This window comes from Colobus angolensis, unplaced genomic scaffold (assembly GCF_000951035.1).
Source record: "Colobus angolensis palliatus isolate OR3802 unplaced genomic scaffold, Cang.pa_1.0 Scaffold178, whole genome shotgun sequence".
Classification (NCBI taxonomy): Eukaryota; Metazoa; Chordata; class Mammalia; order Primates; family Cercopithecidae; genus Colobus; species Colobus angolensis.
This window is the reverse complement of record NW_012114910.1, coordinates 4,143,811-4,158,736: the sequence shown is the minus strand read 5'-3', so window position 1 is coordinate 4,158,736 and position 14,926 is coordinate 4,143,811. Positions and strand designations below refer to the sequence as shown.

At 41.3% G+C, this 14,926-nt stretch overlaps 1 protein-coding gene across 1 annotated transcript in view; it reads right to left on the bottom strand.

Moving 5' to 3' along the window:
- Positions 1-14,926, bottom strand: part of CSNK2A2 (casein kinase 2, alpha prime polypeptide) — a 40,506-nt gene that overhangs the window by 6,813 nt on the left and 18,767 nt on the right. Inside the window, exons 4-9 of the mRNA XM_011938806.1 lie at positions 10,014-10,073; positions 4,156-4,239; positions 3,234-3,344; positions 2,754-2,855; positions 2,133-2,233; positions 1,088-1,236 (exon numbers count right to left, since the gene is read on the bottom strand). Coding sequence (XP_011794196.1) covers positions 1,088-1,236; positions 2,133-2,233; positions 2,754-2,855; positions 3,234-3,344; positions 4,156-4,239; positions 10,014-10,073 — 607 coding nt within the window. The remainder of the gene's footprint in view (positions 1-1,087; positions 1,237-2,132; positions 2,234-2,753; positions 2,856-3,233; positions 3,345-4,155; positions 4,240-10,013; positions 10,074-14,926) is intronic.

Below are 14,926 nucleotides of genomic sequence, written 5' to 3'. Positions count from 1 at the left end.
TCAGGATGGTCTCGATCTCCTGACCTCGTGATCCACCCATCTTGGCCTCCCAAAGTGCTGGGATTACAGGCTTGAGCCACCGTGCCCGGCCAAAATTTTTTAAATTGATGTATGACATATATTCAGAAAAGCAGAAAGATCATTAATGACATGTCATAAACATCAGTATTCCTAATTTGATCTAACTCGGGTAAACACAGCTTTCTGTCCCAGACACTGGAGTGGGGACATCTGAGTTCCCTGGGGCTGAGGTCTAGAAGGCTGAAGGCTTTTCCATTTGTGGTCTCCCTTATGCATATGGGCCACAGGCTCAAGACCACAGCGACACATTCTTCAGGCAAGAATTTAGTTCATCTCCAGAGGAAATCAAAGGAGAGGGAAAGGCAGCATATTGGTTAAGCCAGAGACAACGACTTTAAGTGCTGAATGCTTCCATCTTGATTCAGAAAGCGAACTGAGGTAAGTCTCTCAACCGCCATGCTCCCCAGAAAGGACACTGATAATAACAGGAAGTTTATTTGAAACACACATTATCAGTGGAATGAACCATACACACGAAGAACAATAAGCAACCACACAAAGTGAATGCGCACACACTTCTAAGTGAGCAGTTCAGTCAGGATTTCAGTGAGGTCTCTCCATACCTATTTACCTTTCCTCAAATTCCTTTCATCCATCCATCTGTTCATCTCCTTCTTTCAAAATATACAATGGTTATCTTACTACTTTTAACTAATTACTAGTTAGTTTTCTGAGGGGAGAAATAATCTTCAATTAGGTTACCACACAAATATATATACGTTTGAAAACAAATTTTAGAAACTTGTGATCTATTACCTCAGGGTAACAGGGAGTAGTCAAACAGCCTGAACTCAAGGGAGATACATTCAGAGAATAAGCAAATACCTTTGGTAATCAAGAAATGGATCTACAAAATTGTTTCAATCATCTACAATAAATGAGGTCAAATTCTGGAATAATCCAGTCCAAATACCCTAGAATTCTACTGACTGGTCTCAAAGATAAAGAGTGGAAGATTTGTTCTCTTGAACGAATGACTCCCTGAACACAGTCCCTGGAGACTCACAGAAGTATGGGTGCTCCATGGCCTCTTTGGCAGTCAGTCTCTGTTGATGGTCATATCGCAGAAGTTTGTCCAGAAGATCTAGGGCCTCAGGGCTGACAAGGTGTCTGTTCTCACTATGGATAAAGTTTTCCCAGCGTTTCCGTGAATGTCTGAGAAGAAAAATGAAGCATCAGTAATCAGAGACTAAATTCAACAAGAATCCTTATCTACTAGGGTTAAAGCCAACAAAATCTTAGAATAATGTACTGATTACAAGCTTGTTAAATCTCTAACTGGTGCCTGCCTTACTGCCCCATAGTTACAGCATAGCATCCTAAAACACAATGGTGCTCTGTGATTAGCTAAACACAACTAGGTAAAACTTCTATATCTGAATATCTGATTTAGAATATGTGGAACCTTTCTAGATTATTTTTTATGCGGTAGGCTTTTAGTCAATTCTGGGTGGCATGCAGGACAGTGGGTAATTTTTATTGGTCAGCAGATATATTTCCCAGGGCTAGCCTCAGGAACAGGGAGGTTACATAAAATACCGTTTGAAAACTGTTAACAAAATGTTTACTTCTCAAATTATTGCACTGTACCTGAAAACTCAATGTACTTTAAAATTTGCTATTTTATAAAAATACCATTACGAAGAACAAGAAGAAATTGTAAGTCTCTCCACCTTGAAGAGGTATGAAGTAAATAAAATAAAGAAAAATAAAATAAAATAAAATTAAAAAACAAACTAAGTGTCCTATTGAATCATCGCTCTCCAAGTTTGGCCATTAAAAAGAAGCTTATGCTGTACCAGAAAACTTTTTTCGGTAACATTATGATTTTTGTTTTACCTTTTCTATTAATAGGTTATCTCTCAGAGAAGTAAAATGATTAAAAGACATAAAACCCAAATATCTCAATAAGTTAAAAGAAAATATGCGTAGGAAAAAAGACGGCTATTTCCATTTTACTATAATTAGAACAGGAAAAGAAAGTGATTTTGGCTAACCTTTCCACTTCTGAAACAGGGTAAGGTAAAGCATGCTTTCTCTCTCTTACTTACTGTCCCAGGATATCGTTGAAGTGTGGATCTAGGTCTATGTGATACTTCTTCAGATACCCATACAGTTCTTCTGTACCCAGAACCTTGGCAATGCGAACAAGCTGAAACACAAAACAAACTGACCAAATCACTGAGCTCAGAACATACTGTGAGCCCATGAGGACACTTTACCAAAGAATCAGAAGAGTTCCACACCACTAACCCTCTAGGGACCAGGTACAAACCCGAGTCCAGGGCAGGCAGACAGACCCAAGGACAAGAAGTTCACATGAATGCAAATTTCCAAACTGCCTTTAAAATAACACAACTTACGATAATAATCTTCTACAGATGGACAAGTACAGGGCATCAGAATCTAATGACTAAAATCTAGTTTTATTAGACAAGGAGGTGCCTGACTTCTTCACATTCACTTTGGAAGTTTGGCATAGATAGCATTATCTGCCTCTACTTCTGCGGACCTGGCAAACACAAAATTCTGTGCAATCTTTATCTTGAAGAAAAGCTCATATGCAGACACTGAGTGACATTTAGTGGCTCAAGGATAGTATTCCTATCTAAGGATGCTATTTTTTTGGCATTCACCCCCAAATCAATAAGAACCAGATAGTGTTTGCTCACCTGGTCATAGTTGTCCTGTCCATGGAAGAAGGGTTCCCTTCGAAAGATCATGCTTGCCAACATACAGCCCAAACTCCACATGTCCAAGCTATAATCATACATCTAAGGCAATAAGGACAACCCATCAGCCAAGGGTAGTAGAAATCCATTTTTCTGATATAAACTTGTTTTTTAGATGAGACTGGGCGTGTTCAGGGTGGTATGGCCGTAGATTATTTTTAAAAAATTTTTTTTAACTTCCTGGCTCCTAGAAATGTTCTGATCTGAATTTCTAGTCTTCATTTAATCTTTGCAGATATTTTAGATTTAAAAACTTCTCTGTCCCCCAAAAAACTAGCTGAGAAAAAACTAAAATTAGCATTTTAGGGTGAAATAATGGCTGGGTTTTGAGAGTATCCAAACTGACTAGATAAACAGCAAATCAGAAAAAGCCCTAAGCAAGTATAAATAGCCCAGAGTAGCTCTGCTAAACAAGTTTACCTGATAGTCCACGAGGAGCTCTGGTCCCTTGAAGTACCTTGAGGCTACACGAACATTGTACTCCTGAGCAGGATGATAGAATTCTGCGAGACCCCAATCTATCAGTCGCAGCTACAAATAGGACAGAAAAAAACATGTGAAAGGAGTGTTTCTAGGGGCCTATGCCTTAGAACAAGGCCACATCACATTAGGTAACAATCATTTGTCCACACAAAAAATGTGAGCAGGTGCACTGGCTTAAAGATGACATTTTCAGCAACTGTGCAAGAGGTCATTTTTAGAGCAGAGCACTTGAAATGCTTTTTGAAAAAATTTTAAATTATCCTGGTTCATTCCTCTCTCTAGATCAACAGAGCTCAACCTTTTTTCCTGCCTTCAGAAACTGTAGGCAGTTACATTTGGTAACACATTCTCCCATTATTCATAGCTTTTCGTTATCAGCTCCAGGTGTCAGTGAAAGGGCTGGGGACACACATCCCACTCCAGGACTGAAGCACTGCTCCAATGATTTATTCGTCTACTACTAGATGATCCATTTACTCACTGATTAGGGCCAACAGAGATGGATATCAAAAATAGGGGGGACCCAAGTGTTCTTTTAAGGCCAGGCAGATTGGTCTGCAGGTCATCAAGAAATGAAGCAGAAACCACCAGCTGTAATTTCTTTCTGAGGCCCTTCAGAAAACTATGACCAAAATAAAACAAGTGACTACAGTTAGCCACTATACTTAAACAGTCTACTTTCCTTGTGTACTATGCTATACAAAGTAGAAATCAACAATGGAGATGGGAGAAATCACAGTAACAAAAGTTTGCCCAAAAACCCACCATGGGTCTACAGAAATCATCATGGCACTGGACAGCTTTTTGGTCTGCTCTAAGCCTTTTAATCAAGCTTGTTGCTGCCTGGCTGTAATGGTACCTTTTTCTGTTGGTGATCTATCATGACATTGTGAGGTTTCACATCCCTGTGCATGATTCCCTTGCTGTGGCAGTAATCCAGAGCCTATTAAGTAAGAAAGCACAGATAATAGTAAGCAACCCCACTACCATCCCCCAATGCAAGCATAGTCTTATTATTTGTGACACTTTGACTTGAATACAGTCCCCCAAGGGGCAGCTTGCTGCCTGTAATGAAAGATTAAAAAAAGCGTGCTTCAGAAGGCACCCCTTGCTCTCTCTGCACACTACAGCCGGTAGAAAGAGGGTATGAAGGGAACAGCAAGGGCTATGAGGAAGATTTTTTTTTTTTTTTTTTGAGACGGAGTCTTGTTCTGTTGTCCAGGCTGGAGTGCAGTGGCACAATCTCGCAATCAACACTTTGGGAGGCTGAGACGGGTGGATCACTTGAGGTCAGGAGTTTGAGACTAGCCTGGGCAACATGGCTATATTAAAAATACAAAAGGTAGCTGGGCGTGGTGGTACGCGCCTGTAATCCAGCTACTTGAGTGGGCTGAGGCAGGAGAACTGCTTGAACCCGGGAGGTGGAGGCTGCAGTGAGCCAAGATGGTGCCACTGCACTTCAGCCTGGGCAAAAAAGGCAGGCAGTGGGGAGGGGGGTGGTGTGTGTGCGGGATGATAAACCAGACTTTGGAACCTCACTGGAGTCACCTCTCATAATGGTTCAAAGGACAGACCAGCATCTATGTGGACATGAAGAATGACATTCAAATACATCTTTCAATATGGCTTATTCTGTACACAAGGGTCCCACGTGGGTTTTCTGGATGACTAAGCATTAGTATTTTCCTTAATACAATCCCCGAGCCAGCTAGCCTTTAACAGTTATCATTACGAGGCCAGGTATGGTGCTCACGCCTGTAATCCCAGCACTTTCGGAGGCCGAGGCAGGCACATCACTTCAGGTCAGGAGTTCAAGACCAGCCTGACCAACATGGCGAAACTCCGTCTCCACTAAAAATACAAAAAATTAGCCAGGAGAGGTGGTGGGCGCCTCTAGTCCCAGCTACTTGTGGCGCTAAAGCACAAGAATTGCTTGAACCTGAGAGGCGGAGGTTGCAGTGAGCCGAGATGGTGCCATCGCACTCCAGCCTGGGAAACAGAGTGGGTCTCAAAAAAAAAAAGGAATGATCATTACATTATTACTCCAAAGGAGAAAATTGCTTTGTATAAGATGATTGATATGCAGATATTAGGTATATAATGGTTTTTCACAAATTTAAAGAGCTGTGCAACCATCACCATAATCCAGTTTTAGAACATCTCCACCCCTAAAATTTTTCTTGAGCTTGTCTGTAGTCAATCCCCTCTCCTAACTTCTCCCAATCCCTCGGTGCCCTGCCCACAACCACTGACCTGCTATTTGCTGGTATACATTTGTCTTTTCTGCACATTCATAAAATGAAATCATACACGTATAGTGCTTCGTCTACCTTCTTTCACTCAGTATACTGTTTCTGAGATTCATCCTAGTTGTTTTTCCTTGCTGAGTAGTATTCCACTACTACTGATGGGCATTTGGGTTGCTTCCACTCATGCTTTAATTTCCCTTGGGTAGATCCCTAGGGGTGGAAGTGCTGGGTTGTATGCGAAGTTTGTGTTTAAACTTTTAAGAAACTGCCTAATTATCTTCCAAAGTGGTTGCATCACTTTTACTCCCACCAGCAACCTGAGGGTTTTTAGGTTTCTCCACATTCTCATCTACACCTGTCATTGTTCAACTTGATTACAGCTTTTCTGGTGGGCATAAAGTGGTATCTCCATGTGGTTTTGATTTTTATTTCCATAATGAGTGATGAAGTGGAACATCTTTTTATGTGTCTATTGTCCATTCTAAATCTTCTTTGGAGAAATGGTGATTCAAATCTTTCAATCATTTATTAGATTGTTAAGCTCCATTTTTTTTTAACATAAAAATTTGCTTCTAAATCTCCCTTGCCTAAAATAATAACTATCTTCGGCCGGGCGCGGTGGCTCAAGCCTGTAATCCCAGCACTTTGGGAGGCCGAGACGGGCGGATCACGAGGTCAGGAGATCGAGACCATCCTGGCTAACACAGTGAAACCCCGTCTCTACTAAAAAAAAAACACAAAAAACTAGCCGGGCGAGGTGGCGGGCGCCTGTAGTCCCAGCTACTCGGGAGGCTGAGGCAGAAGAATGGCTAAACCCGGGAGGCGGAGCTTGCAGTGAGCTGAGATCCGGCCACTGCACTCCAGCCTGGGCGACAGAGCAAGACTCCGTCTCAAAAAAAAAAAAAAAAAACTATCTTCATAAAGTTCAAATTCAGGACCTTTGGCTAACCTTAACGAGCACCTGAATCCTACACAAGGTCAATGAAATACTCCTCAAGCAGAATCCCTGTCCTCTCCCTACCAGTAGAGCCCCCCGCCAGTTATAACAACCAAAAATGGTTCCAGATTTTGCCAAATGTCCCCTGGGGGACAAGCTCGACCTGGATGAGAAGCAATAAACTAGATTCTCAAGGACACTGGAGTGGACTTCTTCATGTCGGAGGAGTGCACAAGCCAGAGAATGAGCCCTGGGATTAGCATTCCAGGAGTAAGCTCCCCCGATCTGTGCTTTTCCCTGAACCAAGAGTATACAATATAGAATGCTTGTTATGGCCAGGCGCAGTGGCTCACACCTGTAATCCCAGCAGTTTGGGAGGCCGAGGCGGGCAGATCATGAGGTCAGGAGTTTTGAGACCAGCCTGACCAACACGGTGAAACCCCGTTTCTACTAAAAATACAAAAATTAGCCAGGTGTGCTGGTACGCGCCTGTAATCCCAGCTACTCAGGAGACTAAGGCGGGAGAATTGTTTGAACCTGGGAGGTGGAGGTTGCAGTGAGCTGAGATCGTGCCACCGCACTCCAGCCTGGGCGACAGAGAAAGATTCTGTCTCAAAAAAATAAAAAAGAATGTTTGTTATTTGAAGATCAAGAACAGGCACTACTAAACTATGGGGATACATATAAGGACATAATCTTCAGAGGAGACACTGAACAGAAGAACACAAGAAAGCCCTGCAGGATGTTCACAATATCCTCTAGCAGCCCTGTCCAATAGGACTTTCTGCAACGACGGAAATATTCTATTCCTGCATGCTATGATACAGTAGCCACTAGCTAGATGAGGCCACCGCACACCTGAAATGTGCCTAGTGTGATTAGGGAACTAAATTTTATTTTATTATTTTATTTTTTGTGACAGGGCCTTGCTCTATCGCCCAGGCTAGAGTGCAGCTGCATGATCTCAGCTCATTGCAACCTCTGCCTCACAGGCTCAAGTGGATCCTCCCACCTCCACCTGCTGAGTAGCTGGAACCATAGGCATGCACCACTACACCTGGCTAATTTATACATATACATATATATATATATGTATTTTTTTGGTAGATACAGGGCTTTGCCATGTTGCCCAGGCTGGTCTTGAACTCCTGAGCTCAAGCAATCCACCTGCCTTGGCCTCCTGAAGCGTTGGGATTTACAGGCGTGAGTCACTGAGTCTGGCCAGCAACTACATTTTAAATTTTACTTAATTTACCTGTGGGCAGTGGTTGCTAACTCTACTGGATATCATCGTCCTATGTAAATCTGGGTGAGAGTTTTACATACACAAACATCCTAAAGACTTTACATTTAAGATTTATTTAATTCGCTTACATTCTACTTCAATTTTTTTCCTCTGTTTTACAATAACTGTAGCAAGATTCCAAAGTGCCTTTGTGGCAGTGCTTTATGACACTAGGGGTCGTGGGCAGACCTCCCTGAGTCTGAATCAGGAGATCTGGTTGAGTCACTGAGTCATCACACTGCAGCCCTCAGCCTCAGTTGTTTCTACATTTTCAAAGGAGTTAAATATTTAGTCTTCCCCATTCCTACTTTTTCTTTTCAGAGAGAAAATTTACCAAGTGTTGATTCTGCTATATTGCCTACTCTGTCCAAAGGAATAAACTAATTAAGACCACAATACCTGGCATGGGAAAAATACTCAATGAAAGCAAAGACTGAACAAATACAGTAAGGTAATTAATTCTTTTGCCAAGTTTCCTAGTCGGACTCCCTATAGAGTTACTGACATGCTTTGAAATTCTTTGGGGAATTATTTCAGTTTTAAAATCTGGTACAGTTTCTGACTATTAAGCATGAAAGACATTTTTCAAGTTTCATCTGGGATTCTATGTCTCGTTAGCAAAAATAAGTATATGCCCTTACTGCCTAGCTGCTACTTCCAGAAAGCAGAAAGGACATCAGACACTGAGCGACACCCACATGTCCACTTGGGAAGACCTGCATTAGTTGGATGTCTTTATGGGACCTAAGGGCGAGCTGGCTTAAACAACTTTAGCTTTGGCTGATGGTTAAATAACACAAAATCACAATACCACCTTACTTAAAAATAACCAACTGTGAGATCTGAACTGTAGCTCTCATGGGGTGAGAGTGCACAGGATTACTCGGGAAGCACCTCTAGGAAAGGAGCTAGCCTGACAGTTCACAGGATCCTGGCACTGCAAATTTTATCCACACCAATGCTTCAATTTTAGTCTGGAGAAGACATGGAGAAAGGTGGGATAAATCAAGCTCGACCTTTTTTTGTCTTTCTGATCTTACTGACAAAAAGGAAGAGCCATTAGTCATAAGAGTGAACCTTAAACCCACCACCTCAGCTTTCTGTAAAAAAAAGTGGTTTGTACAAGTTCTTATAAAAACACATTCATTTCATAGAACTATTCTTAAGATCTACAACTACCCTAAAACTTTTCACAAGACTGCATATTAATACAAGCATTTTTGGAAGGAGTTCATAGTTTTCATTAGGTTTGTAGTGATCCATGACACAAAAATCTAGGACCCATGGGTGTATCCCAATTTACAAATTGAGCATTCCTTTAAGTGTTTATCTAGACAAACAAAATGATCATTCCTCCACCAACCAGTAATTCTTCAAATTTCATTGTGCTTCGGATTTAGTAAGTCTCTTAGACATTCTACCCATCACTTCTCCCTGCATTAACGAGCCAGGGCTACAGGGGTAGGAAGACTCATGCAAGAAGGGGATGACGACAAATGGCAAGGAAAGATGGCTGCAAATGCCTGCCACCCCTGTAGGCATGTCTCTCTATAATATGACTTCAGTGCTTTTCCCATCAAGAAGTGGAGTCGGTTTTTCCACCCTTTGAAGCTAGGCTTGGCCATGTGATTTGCCTTGGCGAATAGGGTATTAGCAAATATGACACAGGTAGAGGGTTGAAAAGTGCCTATACATTGAGGTTTCACTCTCTCTGCCGCTAGAAACCCCAGGAGGACCACCATGGGAAGCAGCATGAACTTCACGGGCTGGAGGATGAGACCTCAGCTATCCCTGCAGCCCCAGTTGCGGTCCTAGACTGTGAATGAGGCCATCCTGGACCATCCTGCCCCAGTCAAGTCAACTGAGACCTAAAGAATCATCTGGCTCACTCAACAGAATTATAAGAAACAATAATCATTTTATAAAAGTCATTAAGTTTGGGGTGATTTGTTATATTCACAGTAAGAATAAAGCAGCAAAGAGAAAACACATGGACCAAACAAGAGCTATGGGAGGTTCTAAGGTATAATGTTCCTGGTACCCCCTGACTGGCCACTTTTTTCTCAGTTCCACTGGAAAGTTTCTATGTGAAGATTCCTTGATGGAGGCCTCAATATAAGTTTAAAAACTTCACTAAATTCTCTGGGTATCAAGAAACATTCTGCTTGAGTTCTCTTTGTTTTCTCAAAAACTTATCTTTTAATGAACAGGCCTGAAAAAAGTAACAGTTTATGAATACCACTTACTTTAAGTAGTTCATACATATAAAACCGGATATCAAAGTCTGTCAGGATCTGGTAGAGTTGCTGAAACAGATTCCAGAAAACAGAAAGTTAATTTAGTCTCACTGCATCTTGTCATCCTAAGTGCAGGTCACTCTCTAAGCTTATTTGATATTTATGTGACTAAGGAATCCCTTGACGTTTCTACTACCTGATCTGAAATAAATGAGAAGACTAAAGATGAAGGTTTTATATTGTAATCATAAAAAAAGGAAGGAATTCCAAGGGAGAAAAACATTTAAGCCAACTCAGATCTTTCCTATTTAATGCTCTGTGATTTTGCCAATTACAATTATTAACCACAATTACACCATTGTGAAGTCTAAGTTGTCTGTCTTCACATTCTTACTGAACATCAAGAAAACTAACCCCACTGTAACACCACAGTATATTCTAGAGAAGCGGGTTCTGAGTGGATGGCAGAGCTCTGAAGAACTTCATGGGCTACTGTGGTAAAACAGTGGCGAGACAGGCTGTTCTCAAAAGAAATGAGGAAAAAGGAGGTGCTATAGCATCTGCAGATGGCAAGAGCCTACAAAAAAATCTATACCCTCTGCTCCCTGGAAACCAATTCCAGGCTGGAGAAAAAAAACATTTCACAGGCAACAACTGATGTTTTAGGAGTGAAAAAAGACAGGAGTATCAAAAACTATCACCGGCCAAACTGATAGACGAATGGAAGTTTTCATTATTGATAATCCAAAGACCCACTCACTGGGAGTTTTTAAAAAATTTCTAAGAGTCAGAATACATTAATGCTACAAGCTTCATTAAAAGCCCCACAAACCCTTGTCAGGAACTCTCATTATCTTTGATATCCAATCAAATCCATGTAAATCTGTTTTCCCATCAATTCGCAATCCACACTTTCTATAAAATTAAGAAACACACCTTTATTAAACTTCTCTTGTTCTTCTATTGGAAGAGAGACTCAAGCAATGTAGGGAATCTCTCCAGGGAACACAGAACAGTGTATATACAATATGTCTGTGTAACGAGGGGGAAAATAAAACTATACATCCACATTTTCTGTATCTGCAAAAATGATATAGAAGTAATAAAAACTAGTTTCATGTATATAGGTGTAAAGGAATAGGCAGCTGGAATACAGGGGAATGAAAGAGGCTTTTCACTGTCTACCATTTTATATTTTTGATCCACATATAATGTTCAAAAAAATTTAATAAAAACATCAAATTTGCCGAGAACTAAATTTAACATTTTCTAAGAATACCAGGTCTTTGCTTTCTCAAGTTTCTCCCTTTAGGTAAGAGTAATTCCCCCTTCCAGCTTAGGAAAAATATTTGATTTCATCAACCTTAGGGCAGCGCAGGGAATGAAATGCACAGGCCAGTACATGGTGTTGCAGGGTTGGGTGGCTGGCCCTGGCTGCAGCTGACCCCCATGCAGGCAGAACAGCACCAACAAGCCACCACCTCTACTCGGGAGAGCTTCAGCTACATAACACACACCCAAGTTTTTTGTTCTTCTCCCAGCTCTGCTGCAAGAAGGCTTCTTAGCCAGGACTTGGCTGCACACTGACAGCTTAAATGTAAAGACAGAGGCTTAAGATTCCATCTCTTGGGCGTCAAAGCAGTGCCTTCCCTGTGAGTTAAGGAAATCACTCACAGAGACTATGCTAAATTGAACTTCAAGTCAATAAATACGCTATGAAAGAGAAAAGATCAAATTTTCTAACCCTTAGAGGGCTGGAATATTTTATTTCCAAAAAACTAACATGGGCTATCTTATTAGGACTTTTATCGGCAGAAGGCTTTCCTCATCATGTGGTACCTACACCATGCGTCTGTATAAACAGTGCAAGCCATAAAAATAAATGTCTCCGGACTGCCAACACAGTATTCCTAGCTACAAAAACCATTAACAATTTAATTCAAAAGACACGAGTTGTACACTAGTGTTTAGGCCTAAGCTATTACAAAGTCCCAAGTGACCAGCTGCTATTCACCCTCACTTCTCATTATCTCTGGGTAGGAGGAGACCAAACTACATCTGTAACATTTAACCACCAGGGCCTAAACTTCAAGACTATGCAGGGTCCACAGTCTGGCTTCCTCCAACTTTTGTAGCTCTGTTCTTCACTGCACCCCTAGAAGTCCCCAGCTCTAACAAAACAAGCCCATGTTTGCTTCCCTCTCTAGCCCTGCTCCACCTTAGCCTATAAAGCCAAACCCAACCTGTCTGCTTTCTACAGAGCTGACAATGATACCTCCCTTCTCTATATCTCCATGCCACTGACTCTCCAACGTGGCTGTGCACAGGATGCCATTAAGAACACAGCGTCCCCAGAGCTAACATTCCTCACACAGGGACTGGTGGTAACCTCAGGTTCTTTTTTTTTTTTTCCTGAGACGGAGTCTCGCTCTGTCACCCAGGCTGGAGTGCAGTGGCCGGATCTCAGCTCACTGCAAGCTCCGCCTCCCAGGTGATTCCTCATTCTGCTGTGTGCTTTGTCCAGACCCCAAGAGTCTCATGCCAACATTCCCTGTGCTTTGTGGCATACACATGATGGGGAGAAATGGGTACAGTGGCTAGTGGCAGAGTCATCAAATTTGGTGATAAAAGATCTCTGAACTCTCCCCACCACCCAAGTATGCGAAGGGCCCACTGAACAACTCACTCAATACCACACCCATTTCCTACACTGAACTTCAATCACATACAAAGTCCTCACACAGCAGAAGAGCAGGCGCTTCACACACCAAACACCACGTATGGCAGCTCTGTCTTGCATACATGTTTTCACAATGTTCACAGTCAATGGAACAAAACAAAAGCAGTCTTCCAAGAAATAAAAGTACCAAGAGTCCATGACACATTAGAAAGAGAAACATCACAAGAACCACACTTACCCTCCCTTCTTCTTAGCCAGCTATGGGGAGAACATTATTAAACAATCCACTGCAAAATGCTGGCAGGAAGTCAGCTTTGCTTACATTTTCAAAAAATGACTTAAAAGGTGGAAATTTCCTGGGCCTTTTAATTAGCTCCAAGAAGTCTGAGGAGGAGAATGGCAGAAATTGTAATTTGGTCATCAGACTCAGGGCCTCCATGGTAAAAAACCACAGACACCCACAAAGGCATGGCCACAGGTGGGCCTCACTACTACCGTAAGCATACACACAGCTGTTCAGACTCCAATGCGATTCAGCTGCATCACCATAAGCCCAGATTCGAAGACCCCATTCCCAACCATGACCTTCAGGAAGATTCACACTTTATAAGAAAGCTTTCCCAGGCAGCTCTGGTCACCTGCCAGATGTGGGAATCACCAACACACCAAACTCTCAAGCCACACAGTGTGTGCACATTCCCTAACATACACAGCTCAGTCCATGCCCATAAATCCCTGTCATATGTAGAGAGAAGAAAAAGTGGTGGGATATATAAAGTCCAAGCAAAAGAGGTATTTACTGTAGCAGTCACCAGTTTAAGAATTGTTTACATGTAACCCTTAAGTTAAAGAATAAAACCGAGGTCAACGTTTCTAGAAATTTAAGGACGTAGAATAAATCTTCAATCAAGCAGATCAAAGTTATTACAAATCCCCCTGAAAATGTCACTTATTTTCCTATAAGGAAATGACAAAATGTTAACGACCTATAATAACATACATGATGTAATATAAAAATACAATTTGTTTCCCCAATTAAGGTAACTATTTAGGCTGTAAACTCAACCTCTAACAGAATTAACAAGGCCTCACATTATCTACTAAGTGGTGATTTACCTCTACATGAGTGATTTGGAAATTCTCCAAATATCAATATGATTCTACCAGCTTCTTAGGATGGAGCCCATTTGGCGTGTCTTTTTGAAATCCCTTTTTTTTAAAAAAATATTTCAAAATAGTACCTTAGCTTCTCTTGAGACACCTTTTTTTTTTTTTTTTTAATTGAGATGGAGTCTCATTCTGTCGCCCAGGTTGGAGTGCAATGGCAAGATCTCTGCGCACTGCAACCTCCGCCTCTCTGGGTTCAAGTGATTCTCCTACCTCAGCCTCCCAAGTAGCTGGGACTACAGGCGTGCACCACCACACCTGGCTAATTTTTTTTTGTATTTTTAGTAGAGACGGGGTTTCACCGTGCTGGCCACACTGGTCTCTAACTCCTGACCTCAGGTGATCTGCCTGCTTCAGCCTCCCAAAGTGCTAGGATATAGGCATGAGCCACCACACCTGGCCTGAGATACTTTTAAGTATGGGAGGTTGCTACAATTATTCATTCCAACTCTTAGAGACTGACTTTTCTCATTCATTTGTTTCGAAGTTTTATCTTGTTCTAAAATACCTTTATTACAGTTCTGGTATATATAAAGCATAAAAACTGCTGATTTTAAGGAGAAACTGACCAAACCAATACCTCTACCATAAAGTGAAATACAAGGAAAAAAAATTAGTAGACCATAATTCTGAACTAAATTAACACACTTGGCATAAAAAATGATCATGTACTAAAGTTACAAAGCAACCATCAACAAATTCCAAATAATTAACATTATATAGGTCATGTTCTCTGAACATAGTGCAGTCAAACTTTTAAAAAATTCAACTGGATCCTGGATCATACATTCACAAACACACAGCTTTAAGAATATTACTGAAATAATTATAGAGAAACTTTTGAGTATGAACTTACCTTAGATGGCATTATTGTTTAAATACTAAATTTCTTCAGTGTACTACGAGTATTGTGGTTTGCATAGGAAAACAGCCTAGTTTCAGTGCTAGTATATTTACAAGTGACATATAATGATGTCTGCAACTTACTTTAAAATGACTCAGCAAAAAGATAAAATAGAGATAGAAAGGAGAGGCTGGGCATAGTGGCTCACGTCTGTAATCCCAGCACTTTGGG